At 45.7% G+C, this 14,600-nt stretch overlaps 2 protein-coding genes across 3 annotated transcripts in view; one reads left to right on the forward strand and one right to left on the reverse strand.

The window, feature by feature from the left end:
• ERCC5 (ERCC excision repair 5, endonuclease) overlaps window positions 1–1,522 on the reverse strand; it is a 60,902-nt gene extending 59,380 nt beyond the window's left edge. The window contains exon 1 of the mRNA XM_070471430.1: window positions 1,130–1,522. The gene's annotated coding sequence lies outside the window, so the exon portion shown is untranslated. The remainder of the gene's footprint in view (window positions 1–1,129) is intronic.
• Window positions 1,523–1,600: 78 nt separating this feature from the next.
• Window positions 1,601–14,600, forward strand: POGLUT2 (protein O-glucosyltransferase 2). 2 transcript variants are annotated; one of them, XM_020881937.2, is made up of 10 exons: window positions 1,601–2,203; window positions 3,837–4,042; window positions 5,626–5,831; window positions 5,999–6,076; window positions 6,424–6,596; window positions 6,718–6,955; window positions 9,563–9,772; window positions 10,467–10,556; window positions 11,960–12,067; window positions 14,368–14,600. In XM_020881937.2, exons 1-10 carry the CDS (start codon window positions 2,022–2,024, stop codon window positions 14,383–14,385), a joined length of 1,509 nt encoding a protein of 502 aa, XP_020737596.2. In that variant the 5' UTR covers window positions 1,601–2,021; the 3' UTR covers window positions 14,386–14,600. The 2 variants fall into 2 exon arrangements, with proteins under 2 accessions (XP_020737596.2, XP_020737597.2); XM_020881938.2 differs by lacking the exon at window positions 1,601–2,203 and adding an exon at window positions 2,210–2,477.

A 14,600-nucleotide genomic window follows, 5' to 3' on the forward strand; every position in this document is an offset into this window, starting at 1 on the left:
AATGAAAAGACGCCAGAGGGCCAGACGCGCTAAGCCCAGGGGATCGGATCTCCGTCCTTTTCCCTCTCCAGCCCTCTCCCCACGCCCTACAGGCCCCTTCCTCGCTCAGACCAGAGCCCCTGCCCAGGCTGAGGCGCCCACCTCCGCAGGATGCCGGGGCGGGGGTGGTCTCTGCGCGCTCCGGCCAGCGGCGAGTCCCAGCTCCCGGGCAGGCGATCCGAGGCCCCACCGCCCTCTCTGCGAAGCTGGTGGCGCCACCGGGCTCGGAGGCCCCCGGGATGAAGACAACAGTGGCGCAGGCCTGCCGCTTGCAGCCGCCGCCAGCGGAGGCTGAGGCGGCGCCCGCCCTAGCCGCCCGACATCCCCCGGCCTCCGCGCCCTCCTCCCGCCCTTCACTCGCGCGCAGTCGGCCTCCAGCCCGCGCGGGGGCCCGGGGGCGCGGGGCGGGTTGGGGTGCAAGGCAGCCCTGTCCCCGGGCTAAGGGGAAGCCCTGACTGGCGTTTCTGAATGCACGAGTTGATATGATTACTAATGTTAACTGCCCCCCAAAGAAAACAGTACAGAAAACCCTCGCCTTGACCCCTGCCCGGGCCCCGGCTTTGGCTGGCGGGGCCACCGGCCCATCAGAGTTTGGGGCGGGGGGCGGCGGACAGCCGACAAGGCGGAGAGAAGGGCGGAAGGGGGAGAGGAGGAGGCTCCCGGTGCGAGGTCTGAGCTGGCCGGGACCCCTCTGGCGACCGCGCGGACCGTGCGGGGTGGGGGCCCGGCCACCGCGCTCTCCGGGCCCGGGCCCAGCCAAGCATCGCGCGAAGGCTCGCGCCGCCCCGGCCGGGGGGCCACCGGTGTCCCCGCTGCCCCTCCAAACCGGGCTTTGTTCCCGAGAAGACGCGTCCTTTCTCTCCCGGACGCTTCCCTCCACCCTGCGGCCCAGGTCTTCGCCCACTTCTTCCCCGGAGGGCCGGTCCCCACGCAGGGGCGTCCACTCGGATGACCACCGGGCCCCGCGGAGAGCAGGTGGGCGGCGGCAGGCCCGGCCCAGCTGCGCTCACTTGTCCCCCGCCCCGGGCCCAGAGCGCAGGGCGCACGGTCGGAGGCGGCCACCTCGACCCCCGCCCACAGCCCGAGGTACCTCTGACTTGTCCGGTGGAGCCGGGCCGCTGCGGTCGCGGCGGAGCCCGGCCCGGGTCCGGGATCACAGCTTCCAGCGCGCGGCCCGCGACGCGCCTCGGGTTACCCTGGGGCCGGCGTCTCGCGTCCCATCGGAGCGCGCGGGGACAGCGCCCAGACGGCCGTGCCGGGCGACCGATCGTCCGATGTCATGGACAACACCTTCCTTTCATCGTGTTTTACACCTGTCCTCTGCACGTGCGGAGGATATGGTAGCAGTTTTTGTTTGGGGGTTTTTTTTTTTTTTTTAAAGAAACCTTAGCTGCTCCTCCAAGACGCGCGTGCCCCTTAATTGGGCATCTACTACTTATCTGTGCTCTGAAAGCGGCTACCGCAAAGTAAATAAACGATCAGGACAAGGTTAAAAAAAAAAAAGAAAAAAAAAAACCTGGCAGGATTTCCGCTAGCCCAGCTGCGAACTACACGTCCCAGGAAGCTCCGGCGCCCGGACGCGTGTCCACTCGGCCATCCACTCGGAGGAGGCCTTACTGAGCCCCGGCCGACGCGCGGGCCAATCCCCTCGCCCTGCACCTTGGGCTGCAACCTGAGACGGGCTCGCCCCCAATGATGCTACAGTTACAGAGCTACGCCGGTTTGTCATTGTCCCAAGGAAGAGGGGCGGCGTGCTGCTTGTTCGTTTCAGCAGGACTGCTGGCATCCTTCAGCTGGACAAGCCTGCGCCCCGGTTGTGACCTTCTGGGGGAGACCTCCGCGCGCGAGCACAGCCAGAGACCCCCTCCCGGAACCTCGCCTGCTGTTGCGATCGGCCGACGCGCCCCCGCCCGAGCCGCGGCTTGCTGCGTCCACCTCTTCCACTTCATTTATCCGTGGATCATCTTGAGTCCAGCTTGTAAATGTTTAGCATTTTGCTGCTTTACTGTTTCTTTCTGGGGACCGTTCCAGCACTGGCCGAGAGCGGCGGGGAGAGGCGACTCAGCCCCGAGAAGAGCGAAGTATGGGGTCCCGGACTCAAGGCAGCCGTGGTCCTTCCCGCGCGCTATTTCTACATTCAGGCGGTAGACACTTCGGGCAAGAAGTAAGTCCGCAATGGCTCCATGACGATTTTGGAAGGCAGCTCAAGCTTTCTGCTTCTCCCCTCTCGTTCTGTCCTCCCAGAACTCGTTTCTCCACAGCAGTTTAAAATCTGGGACACTTGGGGGCTAGTCACATGTCCTTGGAAGTTTATCCCCCTCCTACTCAATTTTTCTCTGTAGCTTTAGAAATCATTTCGAATTAGCTCTTCTCCTGGCCCTTTTGAAGGGGAGTCCTACATGAGTGCTGAACAAACAAACTCCTGTACCTTGCTTGAGGTATTCTAATTTTTTTCTATTTAAATTAATTTATTATTTATCTATCTTGTGGAAGTGTAGTTGATTTACAATGTGTTCATTTCTGCTATACAACAAAGTAATTGAGTTAGATCTGTGCATTCTTTTTTATTAATTTTTATTGGAGTATAGTTGCTTTGCGATGTTGTGTGTTTCTGCTAGTACGGCAAAGTGAATCAGCTATACATATATCCCCTCTTTTTTGGATTTCCTTCCTATTTAGGTTACCACAGAGCAGTGAATAGATTGGGATTGACATAGATACAGTCAATCCCAATACCAGCATGGATAAAATACATAACTAAGGAAAACCTAGCACAAGGAACTCTTTTCTGATCATTTTTGCATAAATTGTTATAAGGAATTTGAACTCAGTTGTCAGAAACTAGTTGGTTTCACCTTTTTCTGGTGCTGCCCTGTTTTCAGGTAGACCTCTGCAGGTAAGTGTGTTTTGAAACTCAAAATGAAAAATAAAACACTATTCATAGCTTTATGGTTGAGTCAGAAAGTATCAAAATATGCATCACCTATGTGTTTGTTAACAATTTTATTTCATCCCACTGCATTCAACTATTACACTTGTACTTGAAACTCATTTGTAGAATTCACATACCTCTGACATGATTGTCTTTTTATATTGAAGCTGTGTGTGTATATTTTGTTGGCAAAAAAAATCTTGGGAATAAGAAGTTTTCCAAAGAAAAGGAAGGTTATAAATTTTGTCACTTGGTTATAAATAGTATGGTTGGGAAACTAAGTACCATCTTAATCTTAATACCAATAGCATGCCCTCAAAAAAAAAAAACCTTTTATACAATATCACTTGGCTAACATGCTAACTACTATCTTTTTCCATGCCTGAGTACGATTTATAATAGTATAAATAGATTATACTAGACTATATACTATACTAAATAGATTATAATAGATTTTTGTTAAAGAATCATTGAGAGCAATGTTTCAGAAAACCATTAGAGGCATCATTTGATCACAGATTTCCAGATGTGATAGACACAAAATAAAGAGTAGGTTAATAGGACTGTTTTTATATATGAAATACATAAGGATATTCTATGTTTACAGAGATCAGTAGTCTTAAAATATCTCCTTGTAATTTTCTAATGGAACTGTTTTATGTTATTGTGACCATTGTCATCCTCTTCTTTTTTTTTTTAATCTCTGATCCATCCTATTCATTCTGGTGCTGAAAGCATAAGGAAAAAGGAACAAGCACATATTAGGGGAGGATATAGAGAATAGTCAGGTTCACAGACTGGAGACCATAGTCTTTGTACGTTTGTTTCTTAAAATATTTATGTTTCACTGTTCTTCCCATCACAGATTCACATCTTCTCCAGGTGAAAAAGTGTTCCAGATTAAAATCTCAGCCCCAGATGAGCAATTCACTAGAGTCGGGGTCCAGGTTTTAGACCGAAAAGATGGGTCCTATATAGTAAGATACAGAATGTACGCCAGCTACAAAAACCTGAAGATAGAAGTCAAATTCCAAGGTCAACATGTGGCCAAATCTCCATATATTTTAAAAGGTAATGTGGAACATTATTTCAAAACAACGGTGTTTGAATACAATATTACCTGTCTTTCAGTCAATAAAAGCAGGTTAGCCTGATATTTTTTCACTGGAAGAAAAGAAATTTTGTTATTGTTTTTCAGTTGCTAAATCAGGTCAGACTCTTAGTGACCCTATGGACTGAAGTTGAAAGCTAAGTTGAGAATCTTGGTGGAAGAAAGCAATGCAAGATTTGAATGGAAATTTTAATTCACTAAAGAGGAAAGAACTTAATATGTTATTTAATATGAACTTTATAGTATTAAGTTCTAAGAATAGAGAATTTGCTTCCAGAAGATGCAATATTAGCAAGAAGAATCAAGCTATATATGTATGGTCATAGATGGCACTTAGTTAGGGACATATGACTTAAGTAACTGGTGAGTGTCACTGAAATTTGGTCAGTCGGTTCAGGAAGAAAGGGCTTGATCGAGACAGTGAAAGTTGACTGTACTTTTTTTGGTTTTGTTTCAATGCTATTTTTTCAGAGAAATTTTCTGATGTTTTCTTATGTAGGATAAGAGTACACCTTTCTTACCTAAAGCCATATCATTCCATCTCAGCAGACATATATCCTAAAATATTAGAGAAGCAAGGAGAATACAGGCACACAAATCTTCCTTGACCCGTTGCTCCAAGCAAGGCAAACACTTTTCTAGAAAGTGTCTAGGTTTCTTCCCCTCACTGCTCTAGGACCACAGGGTACCATATAATCTACTAAACCTTAAAAAGATGTCCCATTGTCTCCTTCTGCCTGGGTCAGGTGATAATCTGAGAATTACAGAAATGAATGACAGTGAAATCTCAATTCAGATTCCATGTTATGTTAGTATTATTTCTATACACATATAATTAATTCATTATAGTATTAGTGAAATGGGTGTTTTGAGGATTACTTTGCTTCTTTATATTTTCTTTAAAAAACTAGTAAACATAGTAGAGTGCTTTATTTACTTGTATTGGTTTTTGTTTATTTTTTATTTTTTGGCCTCACCTCAAGGCTTGCAGTATGTTAGTTTCCCCACAGGGGATTGAACCCAGGCCCCAGCATCGGAAGCATGGAGTCCTAACCACTGAACCATCAGGGAATTCCCATTTGTATTGATCCTTAGGATGATTTACCCATTGAGAAAAGTATCTTAGACATTTTAAGAACTGGTTTGTATAACAGACCATTGAAATATTAATTTCTTATCACTTTTGTCTTTCATTAAAACAGGTATATGCCTCTGATAGCCTTTTACCAATGTTTGGTCATTCTTAAGTACACAAAACATAAAGAGTAATGCTTTGCTGTACATCAGAAACTAACACAACATTGTAAAGCAACTATACTCCAATAAAAATTAATTAAAAAATAAAATAATGGACTGTGGGGACTTCCCTGGCAGTCCAGTGGTTAAGACTCTCATGGGCTGCATTCCTGGTTGGGGAACTAAGACTCCACATGCTGTGTGGAGTAATGGACAGACTATGAAAGTCATGTTACAAATATCTGCTACACGTTTCACATGCTGAGTGAGATTGTGACTGTACCCATTGCTCCGTGTGTGTAATCAGGGCCGGTTTACCATGAGAACTGTGACTGTCCCTTGGAAGACAGTGCCGCTTGGCTACGGGAGATGAACTGCCCAGAAACCTTTGCTCAGATTCACAGAGATCTGGTGCATTTCCCTACCGTTGACCCGGAAAAGATTGCAATGGAGATCCCAAAAAGATTTGGACAAAGACAGAGCTTGTGTCATTACACCTTGAAGGATAACAAGGTGCAGTTGCTTGTTTGTCTTAGTTTATTTTTGTTTTGGCCATGTGGCTACAACTTGCTACATAGTTTTATTAGAAATCATTCTGCCAATCATTGTGATAAGCTTGATCTCACTGAAGCCAAAGCGTACTTTTAGACTAACAGAGTACACATGGAATTGTCTTCCAGGTTTATATCAAGACTCACGGCGAACACGTAGGTTTTAGAATTTTCATGGACGCCATACTACTTTCTTTAACTAGAAAAGTGAGTATTTCTTTTGTCTTGTGTATAATGGAGGATTTAAATCCAGGTTTTACATCATAGTCTTCCCAGATGGCAGAGTGGTAAGGAATCTGCCTGCCAATGCAGGAGACCTGGGTTGGGAAGATCCCCCAGAGAAGGAAATGGCAACCCACTCCAGTATTCTTGCCATGGAGAATTCCATGGACAGAGGAGCCTGGCAGGCTACAGTCCGTGGGGTCGCTAAAGAGTCAGACATGACTGAGCGACTCAACAGCAATAACAAAACAGTGGAGTTTGGACTGTGATAGTGAAATGGCCGATATGAAAAACGATACCATCATTTTAACACTTTGGCTTCCCTGTCCTAGGTGAAGATGCCTGATGTGGAGTTTTTTGTTAATTTGGGAGACTGGCCTTTGGAAAAAAAGAAATCCAGTCCCCACATCCATCCGATCTTTTCCTGGTGCGGCTCCACGGACTCCAAGGATATTGTGATGCCCACCTATGACTTGACAGACTCTGTCCTGGAAACCATGGGCCGGTGAGAGACGGGTCGCCGATGACCCAGATCCTTGGTTTTCTTTCCTTGATGAGTCTTTTCCCAACACTCGATGTGAGGCGATGGTTTGGGGGAAACATCTGTTGCACTGTCTGTCTTCCAGAGTCAGTCTGGATATGATGTCAGTGCAGGCCAACACGGGTCCTCCCTGGGAAAGCAAAAACACCACCGCTGTCTGGAGAGGGCGAGACAGCCGGAAAGAGAGACTCGAGCTGGTTAAGCTGAGCAGGAAGCACCCGGAGCTCATCGACGCTGCGTTCACCAACTTCTTCTTCTTTAAACACGACGAAAGCCTGTATGGTCCCATCGTGAAACACATTTCATTTTTCGATTTCTTCAAGGTATGACATCATCCAGAGCCAATGCTTTGTGATTTTCCAAATACCTGAATTTGCGTGCTAAGACACTTCTGTCGTGTCAGACTCTTCGTGACCCTATGGACTGTAACCTGCCAGGTTCATCTGTCCGTGGGATTCTCCAGGCAGGAATACTGGAGTGGGTTGCCATTTCCTTCTCCAGGGGATCTTCCCGACCCAGAGATCAAATCCATGTCTCTTATGTCTCCTGCACTGGCAGGCGGGTTCTTCACCACTCGAGCCACCTGGGAAGTCCCACCTGCATTTGGGGGGTGGGAAATCAAGATAAATTACAGGTGAGTGAGTGAGTGAGTGAGAGTCGTCACTCAGTCATGTCTGACTCTTTGCGACCCCATGGACTGCAGCCCACCAGGCTCCTCTGTCCATGGAATTCTCCAGGCAAGAATACTGGAGTGGGTTGCCATTTCCTTCTCCAACAGGAGATGAGAAATGAGCACAAAATTTTAGGAACATCCAGGCATGGGGCACCGGGACTAACCAGACCCCGGGGGCAACCTGGATTATACTCAGTACCTAGAAAAGTGAAAGTATTAGTCGCTCAGTCCTCTTTGACTCTTTGTGATTTGCTGGACTGTAGCCCACCAGATTCCTCTGTCCATGGGATTCTCCAGGCAAGAATACTGGAGTGGGTTGCAATTCCCTTCTCCAGGAGATCTTCCTGACCCAGGGATCAACCATGGGTCTCCCACAATGCGGGCAGATTCTTCACCATCTAAGCCAACAGGGAAGCATCGACTCAGTATCTAAACCTGACATGAAATATGCACCAAGGGAGCTTGGATCCGGGTAATTTTTCCCCCAACTGACCTTCAAGAGAAGCATATTTTCACTCCAAATCCCTTTTTTTATTAAAAAATACATGTAAGTGATTTTATAAATATTTCTCCCCTGAGCCATAGCATCACAATAGACTAAAGAAGGAATATAAAGCAGGTGTCTCTTCCCTTCTGGAATGGAAATGACTTGGAATCCATCCAGCTGTTCTGCTCAAAAACTCTGGGGATTCTACACTCTCTGTGTGTCTAGAATGTGGGCTGTTCCTATTTTCCCAGGGTTGATCCTTTTTTTGACAACTCCCCTTTCTCAAGCAGTGGGGTACCGCCCTGATCTCTAGATCCCCAAGGGGTTTTGAAGCCTCATGTGGTGAAGGATAGTCAGCCATCTCCTGCAGGTGGGAAGGTCAGTGATTGGCAAGCTCTGTCTGTGCTGTTAATGGCCTAACTTTCTTTTGATGGAGTAGCTGGTGGTAAGAAGACCTAAGGGATTCCCAGGTCGTGCTAGTCATAAAGAGCCCGCCTGCTAATGCAGGAAACATAAGAGACGTGGGTTCGATTCCTGGGTCGGGAAGATCCCCTGGAGAAGGAAATGGCAACCCAACAAGCCACTCCAGTATTCTTGCCTGGAGAATCCCATGGACAGATGAGCCTGGTGGGCTGCAGTCCACGGGGTCACAAAGAGTCAGACATGACTGAAGTGACTTAGTGCACAGAGCACAAGACTTAAAGATGGCCATAAGCTGAATAATCAGTTTTTCTTCCATATGCATGTCACAGAAATTTTGGAAAGAAATGGTTACAACCAAAGAGATCTGGTACCAGCCATTCCTCCTCCGAGAGTGTCCTGTCAGAACTTTGCTTTCTTTCTGTCGTACCAGTTGAATTTGCTGCAGCTAAAAACTATTGACTGGGACATCCCTGGTGGTCCAGTGGTCAAGAGTCTGCCTTGCAGTGTAGGGGATGCAGTTTCGATCCCTGATCTGGGATCCCATATGCTGCGGAGCAACTAAGCCCGTGTGTCCCAACTGGACAGCCTGCCTGAAAATCACATGTGCCTCAACTAACACCCAGTTAAATAAAAAGATATTTATGGACCTCTGCCGTGCTAGAAATATTTTGATTCATAGATGTTCTTGCCCCAGAGCTTGTTGATTTCTTTAAGATCTGGGTGTGGCCACCTGATATTTCAAAGGTATGGTTAGCACTGTTTAGAATGTGCCATCAGTAGGTACTATCATGCCATCGATAAAGTAGTCACATGCATGCCAAGTCATTTCAGTCGTGTCCAACTTGTGACCCTGTGGACTGTAGCCCACCAGGCTCCTCTGTCCATGGGGATTCTCCAGGCAAGAATACTGGAGTGGGTTACCATTTCCTCCTCCAGGAGATCTCGCCAACCCAGGGATGGAATCCATGTCTCTTACGTCTCCTGCATTAGCAGCTGGATTCTTTACCACTAGTGCCACCTGTGGAGTAGTCCTAATAAATCTAATTTCCTTAGCTTGTAGCCTTTGGACAACAGTTTTATAATTTTATTGGCTGCCCCAGCATTAGACTTGGGGCCCCTTCTTGAAATTTGGGGGAACATCAAAATAGGCCCTACATCCAGGTCGGTGTGTTATGTACGCATATAAATAATTAATAGCACTTACTAAGTGGCAGGGGCCGAGGACAAAATCTATCTAGTTTGTATCTGAGGAGGGTGAGGTTTGATATGTGGAAAGAAGAGGAGAATAAAGAAGAGTGGGGAAAAGGGAATTCAATGGAGGTTGTTCTGCTGTCCTGCCGTTTGCAGCACAAATACCAGATTAACGTCGATGGCACCGTGGCAGCCTACCGCCTGCCGTATCTGCTGGTCGGTGACAGTGTGGTGCTGAAGCAGGACTCCATCTACTATGAGCACTTTTACAATGAATTGCAGCCGTGGAAACACTACATTCCAGTTAAAAGCAACCTGAGTGATCTCCTAGAAAAACTTCAGTGGGCAAAAGATCACGATGAAGAGGTAAGGTCAGTCTCTTTGTACCCCCAGTTATCATGGGGTCATTTCCACGTCTTGTGCCTGGAAAGCATTCAAGATGCTTACATGTAGACCCTTTCCTGTAAATGGGAAGCCACCTCCCCATGCATGGCATAGACCCCTTCAGGGCAAAGACAGGCATAGTGGCTTGGATTAACTGCCCACTCTGCACATGACATGAAAACCTAAACCTGACCTCAGTTTCGCTGTCTCTTTCACTCAGTTAGATCTGAGCTCCAAGCACTGCCTCACCTCCACTAGCAACATGAAGGTAAAGACGGTCAGTCTGGCAGGGGAGAAACTAACTGCCACGGATTCAAATGAAGGATTGCATGAGAGACGCTTCAAACTACTTGTCTGCTAAAAACTATTATGGCAGTGCATTGAGCGTCATCTTGCACTGACTTTGCAAAGTCATTGTTACTTCATTTTGTCTCCCTTTTCTGTCCCAGAGAGGTGCATTCTAGAAGGCACAATATGACTTCTTAAACTATCAAGTCTTAAAAATTTCACTTTGATTTGAACACACATCCTCTATTAAATGTTCACTTTATACACAAGACTTCAAAGATACCTTAGGCACCATTTTCCCACCAAAATGTACTTGGAAGATGACTTAGCATATGTCTGCATGGGGAAAAATATGTTTCATTAAAGGATATTATTCTTGCTCCCATAGGCAAAGAAGATAGCCAAAACAGGACAAGAATTTGCAAGAAATAATCTCATGGGCGATGACATATTCTGTTATTATTTTAAACTTTTCCAGGTCAGTATTTTCTAAGAAAATAGAAATATTTGTAATTGTTCATGTTAGTAGCAAGTAATATTTCACTTAACAATTTCTAAAAGTTTATCCATTAAGGAGATACATGTATACCTCTGTAAGTGAAAGTTGTGGATAAATATTAAATAATAGTGAAAATGAAGGATGCTAAAGAATAGTTAATAGAGAATGCTACAGCCTTAAGGGAAAGGTGTTAGTGTTAGAACTGTGTGGCATGTGGTTAGAAAACTGGCCTCGGAGCCTACAAAGTTACTGTGCATGGATTCTTATTTGTTCTCTGTACAAAACTGCTACTGTGTTACTGTTTCTTTTTCTGTACAATGTAAGGTATGTTTGGACCTGTTGTGCTGACCCCATATGGGCCATAACTTTTCTTCCAATTTGCCTTTATGGACCTACCCATGTAGGGATTGTAGTCAAAGCCTGTCTGACAATTTGAAAGGTTCTTTTCTTAAAAATGCAGTCATAAGCATGTAATTTGCTAATAAATAGTTCTAGATCTAAGTTAATTGTTTTAATCTCAGAGTTGCAGAATTCTAGATATTGAGCGCTGTGTCTCAGGCTCTGCTACGGAAGGAAGTTGGTCATTGCTGATCCGCTCCCGCTTTGTAACCTTTCCTAAAGAGTGATATGTAAACTAAAGAAAGAACTGGGGGTATTTGCTAGTCTGAATTCCTAAAGAGCCACAGGTCACTGGAGTTCATTCATTCAACTCACATGTACTAGAGCATAAGCACCTCACCCAGAACTTAGGACAAGGAAGCCCATGATGAATGAAGATGTGACCAAGGCTGTACCAGCTGTGGTGGGTCAGGCAGAAATAGTCTGTCCTCAGATTCTCAGTTTGGGGAAGATGGGGACACATTTTCACTATGTAGCAGAAGATGAAAATAAATACTATAAAAGAGTCATATAAATGAAGGGTAGACTAAGGAGTGGACCATTAGAAATAGGACAGTCACCTCTCAGAAGCTCTGTTGTGGGATTTTAAGGAAGGCCTTGCATTTCATAACTTGACACGTGAATTAAATGGACCGAGTTCTAGCAAACTCCAGTGTATCTAATTTGGTAAGTGCACCTTATGTTGTTGTTCAGTCACTGAGTTGTGTCTGACTCTTTGCGACCCCGTGAACGCAGCATGCCAGGCTTCCCTGTCCTTCACGGTCTCCCAGAGTTTGCTCAAACTTATGTCCATTGAGTCAGTGGTGCCATCCAACCACCTCATCCTCTTGTCACCCTGTTTTCCTCCTGCCCTCAATCTTTCCCAGCATCAGGGTCTTTTGCAATGAGTCAGCTCTTCGCATCAGGTAGCCAGAGTATTGGTGCGTCTGCTTCAGCATCTAAAGTGCTAAGTAAAACATGCTTTCATATTGTTGCCTATACAGGAATATGCCAGTTTACAAGTGAGTGAGCCCCAGATCCGAGAGGGCATGGTGAAGGTAGAACCAGAGACCGACGATGACCTCTTTCCTTGCACGTGCCACAGGAAGAAGGTAACTGGAACTGACCGCCGAGCCAGTGTCTCAGGAAGAACCGGGATCCGAGTCCTCATTCTCCCCTTAACTCATTCAGTCAGGCAGCAACTACCCGAATTCCTCCTGGAGCCTCCAAGCAACTCATTCTAGCAGAGGCAGAAAAAATAGTTAACAACAAAAGGCAAAAAAAAAAAACCCAAAAACCAACCAGGTGCTAAGATGCAGTGAAGCAAACAGACATAGGAGCTCCCAGCAAAGCAGAGCGAGGCCTTCTTGATTGTGAGAATTCAGATCATGTGGCATTTGAATAGATATTTGCCGTTTGCAAAGTATTTTTCATGTATCATCTAACAGCCTCATCTGCCTGTGAGATAGTTTCTGCAAAGTTTATCACCCCAGTTTAGAGATGGAAAAATATATAACCATGATTATAAATGTTAACAGATTATTCATTTAAAAGCGATCTCTGTTAATACCACTACATTACTGGGCTTCCCTGGTGGCTCAGATGGTAAAGCGTCTGCCTGCAGTGCGGGAGCCCCGGGTTCGATCCCTGGGTTGGGAAGATCCCTGGAGAAGGAAATGGCAACCCACTCCAGTACTCTTGCCTGGAAGATTCCATGGACGGAGCCTGGTAGGTTACAGTCCATGGGGTCACAAAGAGTCGGACACGACTGAGCGACTTCACTTTCTCACTTTCACTGATTTCATTTATAAAAGGCAGGCTCACGTATGGACTTGGCAGACTAAAGAGGACCTTAGCTGTCACCCAGTAAATGCCTTCATTTTATAGTTAACAAAACCAAGCCCAGGGAGGAGTTTAGCTCAGAACCATCTATCTGGATTTTAGCAAAACAAGAACCAAAACCCAGTGTACCTTCTTCAAATCCTGTGCATGTTTGTGTGTAAAGACACTGTGGCTGGGAGGGTTGTTTCAATTATAGCTGTTTTTCATCTAAAGGAATGTATGTTGTATAAAAATTACTATATAATGGCTTGACATTCTTTTAAACAACATCACCATGTCTGTGAATGGACAGACTCAAAATTGTGCATTAGGACCAAAGTTGAGAAGCAGATTTTGCAGTTAACCATTTCTGCCTCCCAAGGGGTTTAAAAAAAGAATAAGGTGACCACCAGCTCTGGCGGTGTGATGGAACCAGCTTATACAGGCTCATGCATGCATGATCAGTTGCTTTAGTCGTGTCCAACTCTTTGTGCCCTATGGCTCAGGTCCAGTCCATGGGATTCCCCAGGCAAGAATACTGGAGTGGGTTGCCATGCCCTTCTCCAGGGCATCTTCCCAACCCAGGGATCAAACCTGCGTCTCCTGTGTCTCCTGCATTGCAGGTGGCTTCTTTACCGCTGAGCCACCAGGCAAGTCACACTACAAGCTCACTGATTGTTAAATATTTAGGAATTCTGCACAGCGGCTAACCTTTGGTAGCTTGGAATACATCTGGTTGCAGTATTTACAGCATGAAAACAGCACCTGCTGAAATTAGTTTTAATTTGCTTCATTTGGTTTTGTTTTGGATTTGCCTCTAACTAACCTTCAGAAGTGGTACAGCATCAGTGGTAACCCCTCTCAGAGCTGCAAGGCCACAAAGTCACTGAAAGCCAGTTTCAAAACAGAAATGCCCAAAACTGGAAGGTGCTCCCACATGGAGTTTGATTTGGCATCAGAATGAGTCTGTTGGCTCCACATGAAACTGGGCGGTTGCCTTACTCCACTCCTCTTTTTTAAAATTTATTTTTATCTCTTAAGTGACTTCAAGGAGTACCAAATGATTCCCCTGATTGGTAGAACTTACGACTAGAATGATAGCTTTATTGATTTTCCCACCCTCCCCTGACCCGTGGTCTACTCTGGCCATTCACTGATACCATTTAGAACACAAGCCTTTACCATAATACAGACCCCTAGATGTTCAGGTTCCCACCAATAAGACTTTACCTTTAGATGATTTCAAGTAATAGTCCTAAAGTCTTCTAGCGACGACTTGGCTCTATTCATCCCTTCTTTCATCTTTGCGTGCCTCTGTGCTCAGTCGCCAGATTGTGTCCGACTCTTTGTGACCCTGTGGACTGTAGCCCACCAGGCTCCTCTGTCCATGGGATTTTCCATTTCCTCCTCCAGGGCATCTTCCCCACCCCGGATCAAACCCACGTCTCCTGCATTAGCAGGCAGATCTGAGCCACCAGGGAAGCCTCTTTTGTCTTTGGGGGAAAGTAATTAATAGACTAAATGTAAGCCTTCTTACTCATGGAAAACTTCTTGATGGCTCTAAATATTTTTAAATGTTTCTTAATTGCAGACCAAAGATGAACTGTGATATGCAAAATACCTTTCCTTCAAATAGTGGTGCTCTGAAGACTCTTCTTAACTGAAAAGAAGAATGTCTTCTAAATACTAATTCCATGGACAGTATAAAAGCTGCTCTATGATTGTCTGGATTATGAAGATCTGTTTCTTCTTATGCAGTATTCCCAGGACGGTCATTGGAAGCACATTTTTAGAATTTTGTAATAAAATCACTTTTATTTTAAA

The sequence above is a fragment of the Odocoileus virginianus genome, chromosome 8 (assembly GCF_023699985.2).
Source record: "Odocoileus virginianus isolate 20LAN1187 ecotype Illinois chromosome 8, Ovbor_1.2, whole genome shotgun sequence".
NCBI lineage: Eukaryota > Metazoa > Chordata > Mammalia > Artiodactyla > Cervidae > Odocoileus > Odocoileus virginianus.